The sequence below is a fragment of the Oppia nitens genome, unplaced genomic scaffold (genome assembly GCF_028296485.1).
Source record: "Oppia nitens isolate AA-2021 unplaced genomic scaffold, nextdenovo-longstitch-racon4-pilon3 scaffold3_pilon_pilon_pilon, whole genome shotgun sequence".
NCBI lineage: Eukaryota > Metazoa > Arthropoda > Arachnida > Sarcoptiformes > Oppiidae > Oppia > Oppia nitens.
Genome location: NW_026533221.1, coordinates 4224669 through 4241393, shown reverse-complemented (window position 1 = coordinate 4241393; position 16725 = coordinate 4224669). Strand labels below are relative to the sequence as shown.

Below are 16725 nucleotides of genomic sequence, written 5' to 3'. Positions count from 1 at the left end.
AATAGTAAACAACCATAAAATGCTTGTAAAGTAATGGCAACGAAACGCTCATCAATTGAAGTAAACAAGAATATGAAGAATAATATAATAATATTAGTAAAGTTAATAATAAGCAAAAAAAAGCACTCAATATATACTTTATATTCACTATTCATTTAATAGCTATTTATAATATACTTGAATATGTTATGACTATTGAATCAACGAACCAATACATAAAACAATAATTACTTGTTTTTAATACATGTTTTTAACTTATTTATTGTTTAACGATGACAAAGACCCGGAGCGTATAATATATATATTGTATATATAGTATATATAGTATATATATATCAATATATCTAATATATAGTAAATTATAAATATATTTCAATGTCTTATGTTAAACATAAACATGTCTTGTAATATATATTATTTATAAATAATTTTATTTCATATGAATAAAACATTAAATTAAATAATAATAATAATTTCTTTAAAATTTTGTTGTTTTTAATAAAATCTAAGCTCAAGACAGACGTCTCATATATGAAGAGCTGTTAGTTTCACTTTTATCCGGATTTCGGGTCCATTTACGACATATATTACATGTTTTTAGTTTTTAATGTATGTAAAGGTAGGCAAAGATATTATCCAATTATTATTATAACAATATTTTTTGTTTTTATTATTATTATATTTATTATGATCATTATTAATAATAACTTAGTCTCATTGCTGGCACTCATGAGTGCCAATGAAAACAGCACTCAATGTTGTCTAATATAAACTACAAAACGCTATATAAATACTTTATAAATGATTACTCATTTAATAAAAGCAACAAAAAGCTCAGTGCACTGAAAATATTATACAATATATTATATGTGAATCACGAGATGTTTAATAAATTTAATATCACTTAATATGAATCATAATTCTTATTTCAAGCAATACTTGCTCTCTCTCTCTCTCTCTCTCTCTCTCTCTCTCTCTCTCTCTCTCTCTCTTTCCTATCCAGTAAGTTAGAGATGGCATCCATTGACTTCCTATAACAGTAAGTGCTAGAGAGCACACTCTCTAATAAAATGAAAGTTTTTTAGCCCCCCTTTAATAAATTAATCTGTTATTTATAACATATTGTGCATCTGTGCTGTCATTGGCTTTTTATATGCAATCAAATGTATGAAAGATTAAAATTATTCATAACATTTATAGTTATAGTCTAAAAATTGAATGCAAACCATATATGAAAATGCAATGATTTGCACACACACTCCAACACTTATTTATTCACACATTTGACATATTTATAAAACTTTTTTCTTTAATTTGATATATAGTTGTCTCACTTTTTTGAGACCACTTATTAATAATATTAGACACTCAAGAATTTCTAATCTAAATGAAAAGCTCAACGAAAAATCAATCATAAAAATTATTTATATATAGTTTTATCTTTAAATTTAATATTAATTTATTTTATGTTTGCACTTTAAAATTTCCAAAAAATTAATGAAAACTATTATAAATAATTCATTATATATTTAAAATAAAATAAAAATTAATAAATAATAATAAAATAATGAGACACTAAATTTATTTAAATTCATGACAATTATGATTGAATGAGAGAGAGATTAAAATGTAAATTTACATGAATTTAATATCAAAAATTTATATTTTTAATTTTGCTTATTTTTATAGCATTTGCTATAAATAGATATATATTATGTTTTATTAGATAATACAAAAATAAAATTATAATTAAAGTTATGTTGACTTCACATCTCAGTTGAGTTACTAACAATGGTTAGCAATACAATAGTAAACAAAAATAGTAGAGTCAGCACATGTAATGACAAAACTTGAAAAATGATATCAAGATTTCAATTATAAATTATCTCTCTCTCTCTCTCTCTCTCTCTCTCTCTCTCACACACACACACACACACACATCACTCACTTTTCTCTGTAAATAATTTTTTAAAAGAAAAAATTTACTTAAAATTCTATACATTTGTTAGTAATTACAAAAATTAATAAATTATAAATATTTAGAGTATTTGCTAAAATGTGTTTATAAAAGTAACTTTAAATAAAATATAAATTATATATATTTTTTAATTTAGACATTTGTTATATTTAATTGAATGATTGACTCCTATCATGTGTTCATCCAATGAAGTATAGTTTGCGATACAATTTATTATTAAACATTTTTAGTAAATGCTATTCAATTTACATCACATATTTTTATACTCCCAATCCCTCTCATGAACTAAAAAAGTAAATACGATTAAAATATTTAAAAATATAACAATTTTTTCTGTTGAGATCTATAATTATAATTATTTATCTTATTTTTACATTTTCTCTATATATTTTGTTATTCACTATATTTTAAAAACAACTGAAAATCAAAAGTAAAATTTTTAGTTCAATAAAATTTATGGTAGATATATATGTTATGAGTATAGAAAACATCATTAAGAGAGTCAATCGGATAGAGAGAGAGAGAGAGAGAGAGAGAGAGAGAGAGAGAGAGAGAGAGAGAGATCACTTATATTATAAATAGCTGATGTCTTAAGCAATAATATAGCATTTGATATATTGATGAATGTTTTTTTGCGCGTATTAATTATGTTTTATTTTTTAACTCCTAAACTCTCGATATTGAACATCAATTTTGGCTAACTATCAAATCAGGCGACAAAAAAACATTATAACGGAATATCTTTTTTATTTTCAGCATAAAAAAGTTTTCTCCTATTTGTTATAAACTAGTTTATGACTTTTATATTGCAATTTGCAAACAACTAATCCCTGAACTCAGTTCCCACTACTGATTAACAAAAATATATGAATATTATTAGTTTTTCTTTAAAATTAACTCCTTTTTGTAATTGTTTTATTTTTTAAAAGTTTATTTTATTAATAATTAGATAACTAGATAAACAATGCAATAATTTGTGTTAATTAGACGCAACGTATTACCAGAAATCTACTTAAAAATAAATCAATCAAACGATTTTAATATTTGCCAAATTTTATAGATTTTGCACAAAAAAACTGAATAAAAGTATATTTAGAAACAAAAACTACTATAAAGTTATTCAGTATTTGGTTATTTGTGAGTCCGCATACCAATCCATGCCATACCACTCCAATTGCCTCCCTTTCCCGTATTAATGTAAATTAAGTGCTCATTTTCAGCAAAATCGACTCATTTTCAAAAACGTATCTCAAATTAACTGCTTTTTATGTATCAATAAATTTGAAGCTTATATATATATATATATATAAATAATATGGTTGTATATATATATAACAAATATGTTGGCATTTATTTATAAAATCTAATTAGAAAAATAGACATCCAATTTGTGAGTTAAGATAAACTAAATGCAAATTTTCCTTTCAAAAAATCATAAAAACTTTTTCAATTAAGTTTCATTGGGATAAATATTCACATTTATATTTAAGATGTAAATGTAATGCATATGTTATATATAATAGCAAAAGAAAGGGAGAAATAACATTAAAATTGAAATTATAACGAATAACCATTAAATCAACAAACCTTTACTCCATGTGCTCTAAAAAACAGTACTTTGTTTTAGTTTTATTTAACTTTTTTTTTTATATCTTTTTATATATCTTTACTCTGTTTGGCTTTTCTATGAGCCGTCACTATAGTCACTAATAAAACAAAATCAACACAAATATACAGTATTTACGGTTAACAAGACTCCAATGAAATGAAAAATTCAAATTAAATCACATTTATATTCACATCAAATGTTCATTAATGTGTTAAAAGAAAAGCTGAGACAAACTATATTTATTAAATATATTGCTTTCAAAATAATGTTTTAAAATAAAAAAAATAATTAATTCAAGACAAACAACAAATAAAAGTATCATAATTTTTTTTCTTAGTTTGCATTAAGTTTTAAAGTATATGTTTTATATTTGTCATAAAATATTATATTTGATGTACTCATGTATTTGAAATCTATGTTCATTAATATTACTTTCATTACATAATATGTAATTATAGCATAACTATATTTTTATTATCATTTCTTAGTCGCAATTCATCCGTAGAGTGATGAGCTGCCGGTGCTATACTAGTGCTTACATTGGTTTAATGTTATCAAATTTAAATTAAATTGATAGTAAAACGAGACCTGGCATATAAATGTCGATGTATATAATACAGGTATATGCAGTATATATATTTCTATATATATATAGTATAGCAGCACTGACATAACGAGGCACATGTAGGCAATTGGAAATAAAATTGAAGTACAATTATAAGTTATAAGCCCAGCCACCCATACCGATATCATGCACTATGATTATGAGTAACCATTAAATACAGTGATTATATTTAATATATTTAAAAATAACACATATTGAAAACAAGAAAAACTTTATGTAAAAGACAATTGTTTTTTAATATTAAACATACATTACATGATATACACTATATATATATATAGCATATGTTGTCATATCATTGAAGTGAATCATTTATGGCTTACAATTACAGGTCGACGAAACTATTACTTAATGTTGTCTCCCTTACCCTCCCCTCCACTATAGTGTAGAAATAATTAATAATTATTGTTTCAAATCAACAATTCTTTGTTAAGCTTTTTCAATAATTTAACAATTTTTACGATAAGTTCGTTAAACTGTCCCGACTTTGACACTCTCTTCTCTCACAATATATTGCATGCAATATCACATCAAAGCAATCAAAAAATAGTATCTCAATAATAAAGAGGGAGAGAAACAAACATTTTTTGTCATAAAATCACTGGTAATTGGAATAACAATAATAATTGGCATACAATATAACCATAAAATTTACAGTTTATAGATTTTGAATTCAACTTTTTTTTAAAAAAAATAAAATTATATATAATCTGTAGTTGATATGAGACACAACAATATGCATATATATACTGTTTATTGTAATGTATGATAAATGAAGACAATAGGAGAAGTTGGAAAAAGTTGTCAAATGATTTGAGGAAACGGTAGACACGCTATTGAAAATCGTGTTCTCATATTATACTATATTTATATGATTGTTATAATTAGAAATTGTTATATTCCATAGAATCATATAATTATATATATATGTATAAAAAAAAGATTTATATAAAAATACATTATTTATTCTTTCAGATAATTTCACATAATTTTGTATTTTTTAGTTTAGTTGAGAATAATATTGAATATAAGATATGATATTCTTATAACTTATTATATTATATAAGTTATATAATTTATTATAAAGTCTTTAATAATAATAATATTTAAAAAAAACTAGATATAAATGTGATATAAATGTGAGAAAAAAGTAAAATTAAAAAAAACTTACTATACTTCCATCCATATCGGAGTCGTTTGGGTCACCCATTTGATAGGAGGGAACGGGGGCTCTATTTTTGACACGAATTTTGGATGTTTTTACGCAATTAACACAACACAAAAAAATTATATATAATTTATATATATATATAATATAATATATATATTAAAAAACTGAATGACCAATAGGTCCGGTGGGTCGGGTGTGTAGGGTTTGGGTCAGCGAACAAAATGATAAAAGAATCGAAAAAAAAGTTTTCATTTATTATTCCAAATGTAAGTATCAATGAATGCGTGAGATTTACTTGACGTCTGAGCCCTAACTAAACTTGTGTTCAGTCGACTACTAGTATCACATATAGCGCACCGGTATTATAGCCAACTCTGGGCAACTCGTGTGGTGCAACCTATTGATAGTATATTTATTTGTCAAATATTTTAACTCTAAATGTCAAATGTATTAAAACTATATTATATTAATGTATATACAGTAGTATATAGTTTACAGTATATACTGTATTCTATTTATGATATTTGTAAATATTTTATAATTACTTATTTTAATAACTATATAAATTATCACATATTAAAAATCAATAAATAATTTATTAATTTTTGTAATTTAATATTTATTAAAATTTATATTAGGATAATAGTTATACAGTGTTTTAGTTTTTTTAATCTTTGCATTTTTATATCCTATTTTTTTAATGTTATCTGATTCTGTTATATGTATTTGTTTGTTGCATTTAATCTATGAATTTTTAAATTTTGACTTTAAATTTGGATAAAATAATTATTGAACATGGTCAAAATGGCCAACTAAAATTTAATACATATATATATATATTTAAATTTAATTTATATTTATAATTAAATATCTTAGTAGTGAAAATTTCCCGGCATTACAGGATGTTTGTATGTAAGTGAATAATTTTAAACTGATGGTTGAGTATGTGAGCTATTGTTTGATTTATAATTGTAAGCCAGTATTAAGTTAAATACTGTTAAAGACATAATTTTTAGAAGTTTATTTTGATAATGCTATCATATATTATCTTCTAGTTTTTAGATCTCAAATACTATTAGAGTAGTAATGTTTACATATATTTTTTGTTTATTAGTAGACGAAGTTAACGTAAAATATTATTGTTTTTTAACTAATTTTAATATTTTTGTGAGTTTTATGTAAATTTTCTAAACAAAAATTTAATTACTATTAACTATAATAACCAATTGTTAAAGTTATATCAATTTCGGTTTTAAACATACGGTTTGGTTTGGGTTTGAAAATATATCCTCTATTTTATGAAACTTTGATTACCATTTCAGACGTTATTTATTATTAATGTTTTATACAATCATTTGATTGACTTATAAATTATAACTTAAGTTAATATATGATAATTGAGATCAAAGTCTAAAGACTTTTAAATCACTGCTAAACTTATTAATCGGAAAATTTGTGGACAATTTAGTGGACAATAGATATGTTGCGGACACCATTGAGACAATATTTGTTGACTTCAGGACTGGCCGTAAGTGACCGACAGTGGCCTTACATTATGTATACACAAAACATTTAATTATTTGTTTATAAAAACCGCAGAGATTATCGACAAATGGCCATCAATTGAATGGCAATCGATTTGCCAGTACTCTAGTGATTGTGGATCACAATAACAGTTCCCTATCTAAGGTTACATTGAATACTATAAGTGCGGCCAATAAGATCGGGTCCGACGTGTCGTGTTTGGTGGTCGGCACCAAAGTGTCCGATGTTGTCCAGAGTTTGTCTAAAGTTAAGGGCATCAGTAAGATATTGATTGCCGAAAATGAGGCCTTCAAAGGATTTTTACCCGAAGTGTTAACACCGGTAGTGTTGGCCACACAAAAACAGTTCAATTTTACGCATATTATAAGCGGTTCCACAGCAGTCGGAAAAGTATTATTATTATTATTATTGAGAGAGAGATTTGGAGAGAGTTTAAGAGATTTAATTAATAATTCTTTTAACACTGTTATTGTTGACAGAATTTGATCCCAAGAGTTGCCGCACAACTCGATGTTTCGCCCGTTTCAGAGATAACGGCTGTTAAAAGTGAGGATACATTTGTACGACCGATTTATGCGGGAAATGCAATGCAGACCATCAAAGTTAAAGACGCTATTAAAGTGATGACAGTTAGAGGGACATCCTTTGAGGCTACCGATGTTGAAGGCGGAAACGCACAATCAGATCAACTGCAAGCCGAAGTACCGAAAAATGATTTGTCTGAGTGGTTGAGTCAAGAATTGACTAAAAGTGAAAGACCAGAACTGACGAGTGCTTCGCGAGTAATATCTGGCGGACGGGGAATGAAAAGTGGAGACAACTTTAAGATGTTATACGAATTGGCCGATAAACTGAACGCAGCGGTCGGCGCCTCTCGAGCGGCCGTTGACGCAGGCTTTGTGCCAAACGATCTACAAGTTGGACAAACCGGCAAAATTGTGGCACCGGTTTGTATATTACCGTATATTATAATCTATTACTATATATTAATCGACAAAATCATTTACAGGAACTCTATATAGCGGTCGGCATTTCGGGAGCCATCCAACACTTGGCCGGAATGAAAGACTCCAAGACGATTGTTGCCATAAACAAGGATCCGGACGCACCCATCTTTCAAGTGGCAGATCTCGGTCTTGTAGCTGATCTGTTCCAAGCGGTGCCAGAAATAAATAAAAAAATTGATGGCTTTCTTAGCAAATAATAAATTTTAGATTTTTATACACAAAACAAATACTTTATATTTCTGATATTAATGATGATTGAAATTATATATATATATTGTTATTATTAAATACTCATTAAAGTTACCATGATATTTTTACTATTAAAATGTTAAAATTAATTTTTATAAATATTTCATTACTATATTAACTTAATGTTAAAATATCACTATCGATGACTAAAAATAATTTCAGTTTATTATATTTACCACACTTTTATAAGACATACGATAGTTATATCATAATTATTAGTATTTTAAAGATTTCAATATAAACACTATAATGACCTATAATTGCAATTTATTATCTATGGATCAAAATAACAATTTTTAAAACAAAAACTAAACATTTATTATAATACACACAAATTAATTGTCTAAATATATTTATGAGAGATATTGTCCATCATTTGGATCCGACGCGAGTCCTCTTATTCCACGAAAAGTTTTCGGCGTAACTCTTCTGAAAGTTTCGTCTTTCTTGTGGTTCAATGATCTCATAATACCAGCCATTCTTACGACAAAAATCTGCCGCTTCTTCTTTAGTAGCAAAACATAGATTCATATTAGATAACGGATCACCACTGATATCAAAGAAGTTTACATTTTTAAAATTTAATATCAATTATAATACACTATATTATATGCAAGACTAACGTTGAGGTCCATCCCATCAATGGGTTCTCCCATCGCTCTCTCGATTCAAACTCAATCCTCCACTTATCCCTACCGTAAGCACCGGATTGCATGGCATTCTTCGACGGTTTACTTATGCGGACCCGTCTCTCATAGATATGCTCTTTTGGTACACCATTGAAGTCAGCGATTGTCAACTCGTTTTCAGCTAAAAACGTTGTCTTACTTCTGATCTCTTTGTGTTGTTTAACAAACGCATCCATCAGTTCTACTGAAGGATCCTTTTTCTCTGCCAATACATCTTTTGACAGCCCATCTGGTGTTGTCTTTGTTGTCAATGATCGTGAGTTTGTGGCCAACGAAAGACTAAAAAAAAAAATCAAAACAAAAATGATCAGTCATTTCACAGTCTTATCGTCACTTTTACCGATAAATCTGACGCAAAGGACTACTAGTTTTCAACAGATGAGACATCGGATGACCACTTCTTTCACTGATTGTTCACTCAATGCAATACAAAAGCCACGGATTGTGTCCTCAAAATAGTCTTCACTAATGACTGACAACAATATAAACAATAATCACTTGAGAAATGTCTACACAAATGATGTCTTGTATTTCAATCACTTCATTGACATCATTGACATCATTGACATCATTGACATCATTGACGACCTTTTGATTGACTCCTTTAGTGATCACTTGTTTACAATCAATTCAGTCGACTCTTGTATTGGTTTTTATTACCATTTGATCCACAGTTGGTATCCAAAGATAATAGAAGTGAAGACATGTCCGGACACTTGAAGGGTGTTTGGCCTCAACAGACACCACGAAGAATGGCTTATTATTTAAGAAATTGGTATTTAATGTCACTATTTATTTGATCACTTTATCTGAATTCACAATTTTGGTCAAAATTGATGCTTAACTTTGAGATAATTATATCTCAAGAAATGAACCAAATAGTGATTGAATGATATATCGATGTCATTGCAATCATCATTGATTGTGACCACAATCTCATCTACGATATGATAATCTCTGATCTCTATTTCATGACCTCAGGTCCCGGTCGGGTATGGCCTTCGGTTCGGCGGCTGCTGTCGGCGTTGCCTTCATCTGTGACTGGAAGTATGTCTTACAATACGTACCATTCATTAACGGCAAGTGGAAGAAAGAGGATTAGATATCTAGTGGTGACAAAAATGTCTTCATTTTGTTGCCAATACTTTACCATTCAATTAGTCTGTTATTTAAATTACATTTAGTTTATAAATTAAAATTTATTTTAGCCTCAAATGTCTTCATTGAATCAATAAATTGTTTTTAAATACCGATTGCAATGAAAAGTTAAAAAAGAGTTAATAAATTTGGTTTTCATTTTAAACTCGTTTTAATTGTTAGACAAATAAGAGAATCAATTGAATGATTAACTAAACAAAGACTTTATTGTAAAATCAAATCTAATAAATATTTTGATGAAATAATTTGTGTCAAAAGCCTAATGACGACAATATTTTGATGATAACTACAGTCATTTGCGGCCATCTCTTCGCTCAAAGAATTGTTTCATTTCTTTGTCAAACGTTTGCATTTTATAGCGACGATATGAGGGTATCATTAGTGCAACGGAGGCCCCGATGGCCACAAAGCTTAAGACAACTTTCACTACAGTCTTGTTGACCATTCAATCGGTTGTTTGTTTTAAATACTTTTCGACGGTTTGTCTAAATTGAACGCTTCTTCAGCCTTTGACGGTCCGACCGGCAGAGGTCTGTCGATTCCTTGTGTCCGCAATTCGGGTGAAAATATGTAATAACCCGAACCAAAACCAAAAATAGTGACAATGGCCACAAACCAGGGATTATTGAGAAACGGAAAACTTCGGCGACTTAATGGGTTAACCATTACTTGAACAACAAGTCTTGCAGAGGATGTCTGATTTGGTTTGTGGTATGACTTACAATGTGTGGGCAATGATTGCAACAATAATAACGTCAATAACTTTATTACAATAATGACATTTCGTTGGACACTCCGGTAGTTTGTGGTGTAAGTCGACTGTCCTTTCGGTAAGTCATTGTCTGACCGATTGTCACAATCATATTATCCGTTCATATAGTCTATCAATGATATAATCAATGATAATATTATTAATCTTTTTTAATGCAAATCATATCTATATATTTATAAGCGATTGTAATATATTGTACAACAATACTAATCCAAACGGATTACCGGAAAAGTTTTGTCACAAACTTATATAATATTTAATATAAAAATTTAAATTATATTACATTTTGTATAATATTTTGTTTATATATAAATATATTTGCTATTACTTTAAGTTTAACTATTAGTATGTTTGACTTGGGATGTGTCGCCAAAACATGTTTAATGTATTATATAGTAATAATATTCACAGAGTTTAAGTGTTTATTACAATTAAATATTTATAATCTTTTATTTTAACAATTTTTTAATTATCATATAATTGATTTACTGTCGAAAAATTTAAATAATTTTATTGACAATGTGATTAGCAATTAATATGATTATTCAAAATATTAATTAGGATATGTTATTATCAGGGTTGGAAAAATACAAGGTTTTGAATTTTGACTTTGTATAATACAGTAAAATATAATGTATTATACAAATTTTAAAACTAATATATATTATGTTAAAAATTACTTAAAAATATTTAGTAAAAATATAATTGCTAGAAATGCATTATTATTATAAAAATCAAATAATTTAAAATAAAAATGAAATTCAATAAAAAATAATATTAAATCTATATATATTATAAAACATAATTTACTTTGCTTATATTAATGCTTTTAGTACTAATTTTTTGTAAGTCAAATTGGTCATGTATTTTACATTGTATTATACTGTATAATACGCTTTGTATTATACAAACATTTTGTCTTTGCCAACACTGGTTATTATGTGTTATGATTATTGATACAATTATGTCTTTATTTTTCATTGGTTTTATAACAATTAATTGATAATATTCTCTAAAAATTATATATTATCATAATTGTCATCAAAATGATAATTTTGTGTTCAAATTGTTGTTTGAATGACCACATAAATTATTAATCTTTTAATTTGACTTCAATACCAATTATTGGACATAAATTATAATATTATGAGATAATCTTATAAATATAAAAAACAGATAAGTTGTTTGCCAAATATAATATTTTTATAACTTTAAAATTATAAGTTAGTCAACATTCAATGGTCACTAATAAAAAAAACTATAATATAATAATTGAATGGCAATCAATTTATTAGTAAAATGTAATAAATAAAACACACATCAAGTTTATAGATTGCTTGAAAAGCGAAAACCAATAATTAAATAATAAATCAATGCTTAACATTAGTTATAAAACACTTAATGACATTAAGACCAAACACTTTTAAATGTTTTTGCATTTTTTTGCCCCAAAACTATATTTTAATTTATGACAACAAAACTAATAATCTTCTAAATAGTATTTTATTTAAATAGAGTAATCAATTTTTGTTAGCAAATATACTAAATGTTCAAAAAAGTTAATTAAATTTTTTATACACATTATGTTTCGTTTAAAGCATTAATATTTATTTCAAAAATTTATTTTTTATATATATAATAAATCCATTTATCAAATAAAAATTTTATTTATACTATTATATAATATCAATTCAAATATATTACATTAGATTTAAATTATATATTTTAATTTATATAAATTTATAATGAGTGTATATATATATATATATATATTTCAATCATTCATATATTAATATAGAATATTTAGTATATAAAATATTTATGAAAAAATTGCATAAATTATTGCAATTAATTATATGTAAAATTAATTGCAGGACTTATGATATGGTCTGAGGACATCCCTACAGGAGACACAACATAAGTCATACATAGACTATAAACCATCAAAACTTGTCTCTTAGTATATAATTATTTGTCTGAATAATATCTTAACAAATGAGATGATTGGCTTATAGTTAATCACATCAATTGAAACGGTATGTAGTTATTGCCAATACTATAACTACTGGCAATATTAAGCAAATAAAAGTAATGTTATTGAATAACTTAGAGTATATTATATATAAATAGTATATAATTTAATATAATATCATTAAAAAAGTTTAATTTTAAGCTATAGTACAGCTTTCGCTGTTGTGTGGGTTTTGGTCGCCGTTCACCACATTGTTGGTCACATTTTTCTTGCGATCGTTGGACACGTATTGTATTTTGGTTCCGCCCAACCATTGATTACGATTTCTTTCGAGTGTCGATTGATAATCAAAGTCGTCGTCGTAATCGCTTGAAGACGACGACGAGGAACAGGTACTACATGTGGAACAGGAGTGGCTGTCAGTCCATTCACTTTTTCGATGAGTAGATCGCGATCTCGGTTTCCGAGAGATGCGTTTTCCAGTCGTCTCTTTAACCGACGGATCAAATGTCACCGATTTGTTTCCCGTTCGGGCGGTTGTCTCGGGTGTTGTTTGTGATGACGTTGATTGGAGAGCTGTTGACTGAGTGGATGGTGTATTTACATCCACAGTGTTTCTTATGTCTGCCATAACCTCATGAGTATTTGAAGTATTAGTTTGATTGCTGTTTTCAATGAATGAACTATTAGACGATTGGTCCGCTTGTGATGTTTGAGTGGTATGGGATGTCTGTGAAGTTTGGGATGTCTGTGATGGTGACTCTCTGTGTGGCAGTGAATGTTGACTAAACATCGATATCTTATTAAGTGATGGTTTGGAAATGTTTTGTAATTGAATTATTGATTTGTTTTTCTCTGGCAATGGTCTTAGCAATAGTGGTGTCGTTTCATTAGATGATGAGGAATGAGTTATCGATGGATTGTATTTTATTATATTTTCACCATTAATATGAGTATTGTTTATATCAAAATGAGTTACATTAAGACTAGAAGATTCAGAAGATGTCTTAGAAGTCATAGGATTGTAGTTAACATTCGTATTGTACATCACTTTGTGGTCAACTGTGTGTTGGTTTGTGCGCTCGTCTTCACTCAAACTGCTTCCGCATTCAATGGTTGCACCGATGATACCATTGTGACCATTGATGTCATTGTGAAGTAACTGCTGTTTCATGTATTCCATGAGAAAATGGTTTGGAGTTTTGGTGCTGTTCTGACATCTTTGGATGTATTCAAACAGTTGTTGATTCATTTGATTATTATCTGCCATAAAATTTTGATCAAAGTTGACACTTTGGTTAACACTTTGATTCACTTTTTGGTCATCGATGGAAATGACAAAATCATTTGGTTGTGAATTTTCTGATCCATAACTCTTGGTTTCTGATAATTTAATTTCACCTAATTTTAGATTAAATTCATTTAATTCATCACTTGGTTGACAACTATTAAAATCACTATTAGTTGGTATCTCTTTAACAGTTAATTTATTATATAAGTTCTCATTGAATGGTAGTTTACAATTAGCTTCTTGTGATATCTTATGAGTTGATTCATTTGGTCTCATCTGAGTTATAGATGTCTTTGATTTTGTTTGGTATCTTATAAGATCTTCTGAACAATTATTTGATTTAATTAATAAGTTATTATTACTATTACTCTGAGTATTGATACAATTTGAAGGAGTTGTTTGAATATGTTTTTGTTTTCTCGGTCGATGTCTTTGTCGTTGTACGGCCTCTTGAGAGCAGCTAATTGAACAGTATATCCTACCGTCGAGTGCCGGCAAAAATGGTTTCCCGAGAAGAGCTTTAGAGCATAGATTGCATTTGAAGCACTGGTCGATTGCATGCCACGACCGGCCCTCATGTGAAATGGCGCCGACATCACAACCAATTAATTCGCCGCACTCTTCACATAATTCTCCGAATAGTATATCAAAACAGGTCAGACAATATGGTAACAGTTTCGGAGGTCTGTTATTGTTTGACACTTGACTTTTGGTTCCGTAAATTGATTTTTTATCGTTTTGTTTGGACGGGTCGGCCATAATATACTGTTGGCCGCCCAAAGACCGCTTGCATTCATTGCACGCAAAATGTCCCAAATGCCAGGCCTTACCCTCAGCTTCGGTACATTCTTCATCAAAAATCAAGTGATCACAAGACTGACACCGAGGCTTAAAAAGTTCAACAAAATGTCGGCTACAATATAAACTATTTGTTAGTTTGAGGCGATCATTAGGATCACTGTTGGTATAGAGAAAAGCCTTCAAATCAACCAACACTTCTTGACATTCTTCACATATGAAACATTGGATGTGATAGAGAGCTGTGGACCCATTTAATGGTGGCTGAGAGGTATCGGTTGTATTGACTTTGAGAACATTGTTGTCTTCATCCTCACCAGTAGTTTGATATCCAATATTTTGATTACCACTTTTAGGTACTGATATTTTTACGCCATACGAACCATTTTCAATGCATTGCTTACACTATATATTTATTCAATTATTTTTATAGGAAATAAAAAAAGTTTTAATGAATATATAAATTTTTAATGAGATATTAAATTCTTTGACATTACTTTGAAACAGTAATTAAGAGATTTATTTAGGAAGAGCTGTGGTTTGATTTGGGCCCTCCTTTGCTGGTTTCGGACAAATTTCACTTCATTTGTCTGTAACTTAAACATCTGTATATCATGTGTTGGCATTTGGTATTGCAATTGTTGAGCTCTCCATTCAACTCCTAAACCATAATCACACAATAAATGAGGCAAAAAGCAAATGATGAGTATATTTATAAACTTAAATATAGACTGGGAGTGGGATTTTTGGAGGAGAAACTCATTTGTCTGTATTATAATAATAATTAATATAAATATTTACCCTTAAAGTCAATGAAGAACTGACAGATATTACTATTTTTGTGTTCAGATCTCTGTTTGAGTAAAGCAGTCAACGGCTGTGTTAGCCTTTGTTGTAGTGATGAGGATGTGGTAGTAGTAGTAGTAGTAGTAGTAGTAGTGGCCGATGAACTGCTCATTTGCTGTGAACAGCTTGACATAGACTGCGATCTCATCATTGGCTGTATCATTGACTGTGGCTCTGGTAGTCCAATAATCTGGCCGTACATCGGATGTTCGGGTGCTGTCAGTTGCGGTACTTTAGGAAAGTTGTGCATAACTTTTGATTCGTTACACACATTGCCGTTCATTTGGGTATCACTTACTGCACGAGTGTTAGGCTTTGCCATTGAAAAGAGTTGACTGCAAGGAAAGTCATATATCACTAAATTTATTAATATTACTATATCTCTATTAATAGCATTGCATTATATATTTATAAACATATGTGATATAAATTTTGATTTAAATAAAACATTATGTTTTTTATATAAATTAGTTGTCAATCTATGCCAAACAAAATAAGTTAATACAATAGTGTTTTTAATATATGTTTTTAAAACCTGAGATCACTTTCTTTTGAATACAATGTGACAGTGACTTCAGGTGCATAACAATAAAAGTGAACAAACACTATGCAAAAACATCAAACTGTGAAACAACTAAATAGCTAATGAGCACAGGTAGCTCTCAATGAGCTCACTGGACCAGTAGACCATAGAGAAGGACAGAGACTTTTCTGTACACAACTGTTTGGCGACACACGAGTCAAACGCGACAAAAGAGATATAACAACACATATACTGTATATTATAAAGTCTTGATAACTAACAATCTCTGCAAAACTATTACCCATAAAAACCCAACGAATCAGAGACTGATGTCTACTATGTTTTGATTAAAAACATTTTTAAAACTATGGTTTAGCCAAATGTTAAGCTCATAAACACTAGTGTCAAGACCTGAGAGCTATAGTACTACTCATAACAACATAAGTGTTCAATACTTTACTTTACACACAAATCTTCTCTCAATTCGAGTCT

At 28.4% G+C, this 16725-nt stretch overlaps 4 protein-coding genes across 4 annotated transcripts in view; 1 reads left to right on the top strand and 3 right to left on the bottom strand.

Annotated features, from left to right (window-relative positions):
- LOC128958728 (AT-rich interactive domain-containing protein 3C-like) overlaps positions 1-5470 on the bottom strand; it is a 38428-nt gene extending 32958 nt beyond the window's left edge. The window contains exon 1 of the mRNA XM_054304645.1: positions 5384-5470. Within this exon, the coding sequence (XP_054160620.1) occupies positions 5384-5422 (39 nt within the window). The 5' untranslated portion in view covers positions 5423-5470. The remainder of the gene's footprint in view (positions 1-5383) is intronic.
- A 1252-nt stretch (positions 5471-6722) lies between these two features.
- LOC128958735 (electron transfer flavoprotein subunit alpha, mitochondrial-like) lies at positions 6723-8200 on the top strand. The gene is made up of 4 exons (XM_054304654.1): positions 6723-6911; positions 6983-7318; positions 7408-7875; positions 7938-8200. The coding sequence occupies exons 1-4, from the start codon at positions 6864-6866 to the stop codon at positions 8130-8132; spliced, it is 1047 nt and encodes a 348-aa protein (XP_054160629.1). The 5' UTR covers positions 6723-6863; the 3' UTR covers positions 8133-8200.
- A 233-nt stretch (positions 8201-8433) lies between these two features.
- On the bottom strand, positions 8434-9529 carry LOC128958741 (NADH dehydrogenase [ubiquinone] iron-sulfur protein 4, mitochondrial-like). Its single transcript, XM_054304662.1, has 3 exons — positions 9214-9529; positions 8808-9152; positions 8434-8734 (listed from the first exon to the last, which is right to left on the bottom strand). Exons 1-3 carry the CDS (start codon positions 9258-9260, stop codon positions 8557-8559), a joined length of 570 nt encoding a protein of 189 aa, XP_054160637.1. The 5' UTR covers positions 9261-9529; the 3' UTR covers positions 8434-8556.
- Positions 9530-12971: 3442 nt separating this feature from the next.
- LOC128957861 (GATA zinc finger domain-containing protein 14-like) lies at positions 12972-15750 on the bottom strand (the record flags this gene model as incomplete). The annotated part of the gene is made up of 3 exons (XM_054303676.1): positions 12972-15269; positions 15362-15525; positions 15666-15750. Coding segments are annotated over 3 exons (2547 nt in total), but the record flags the coding sequence as incomplete, so codon positions are not given.
- Positions 15751-16725: the final 975 nt, after the last annotated feature.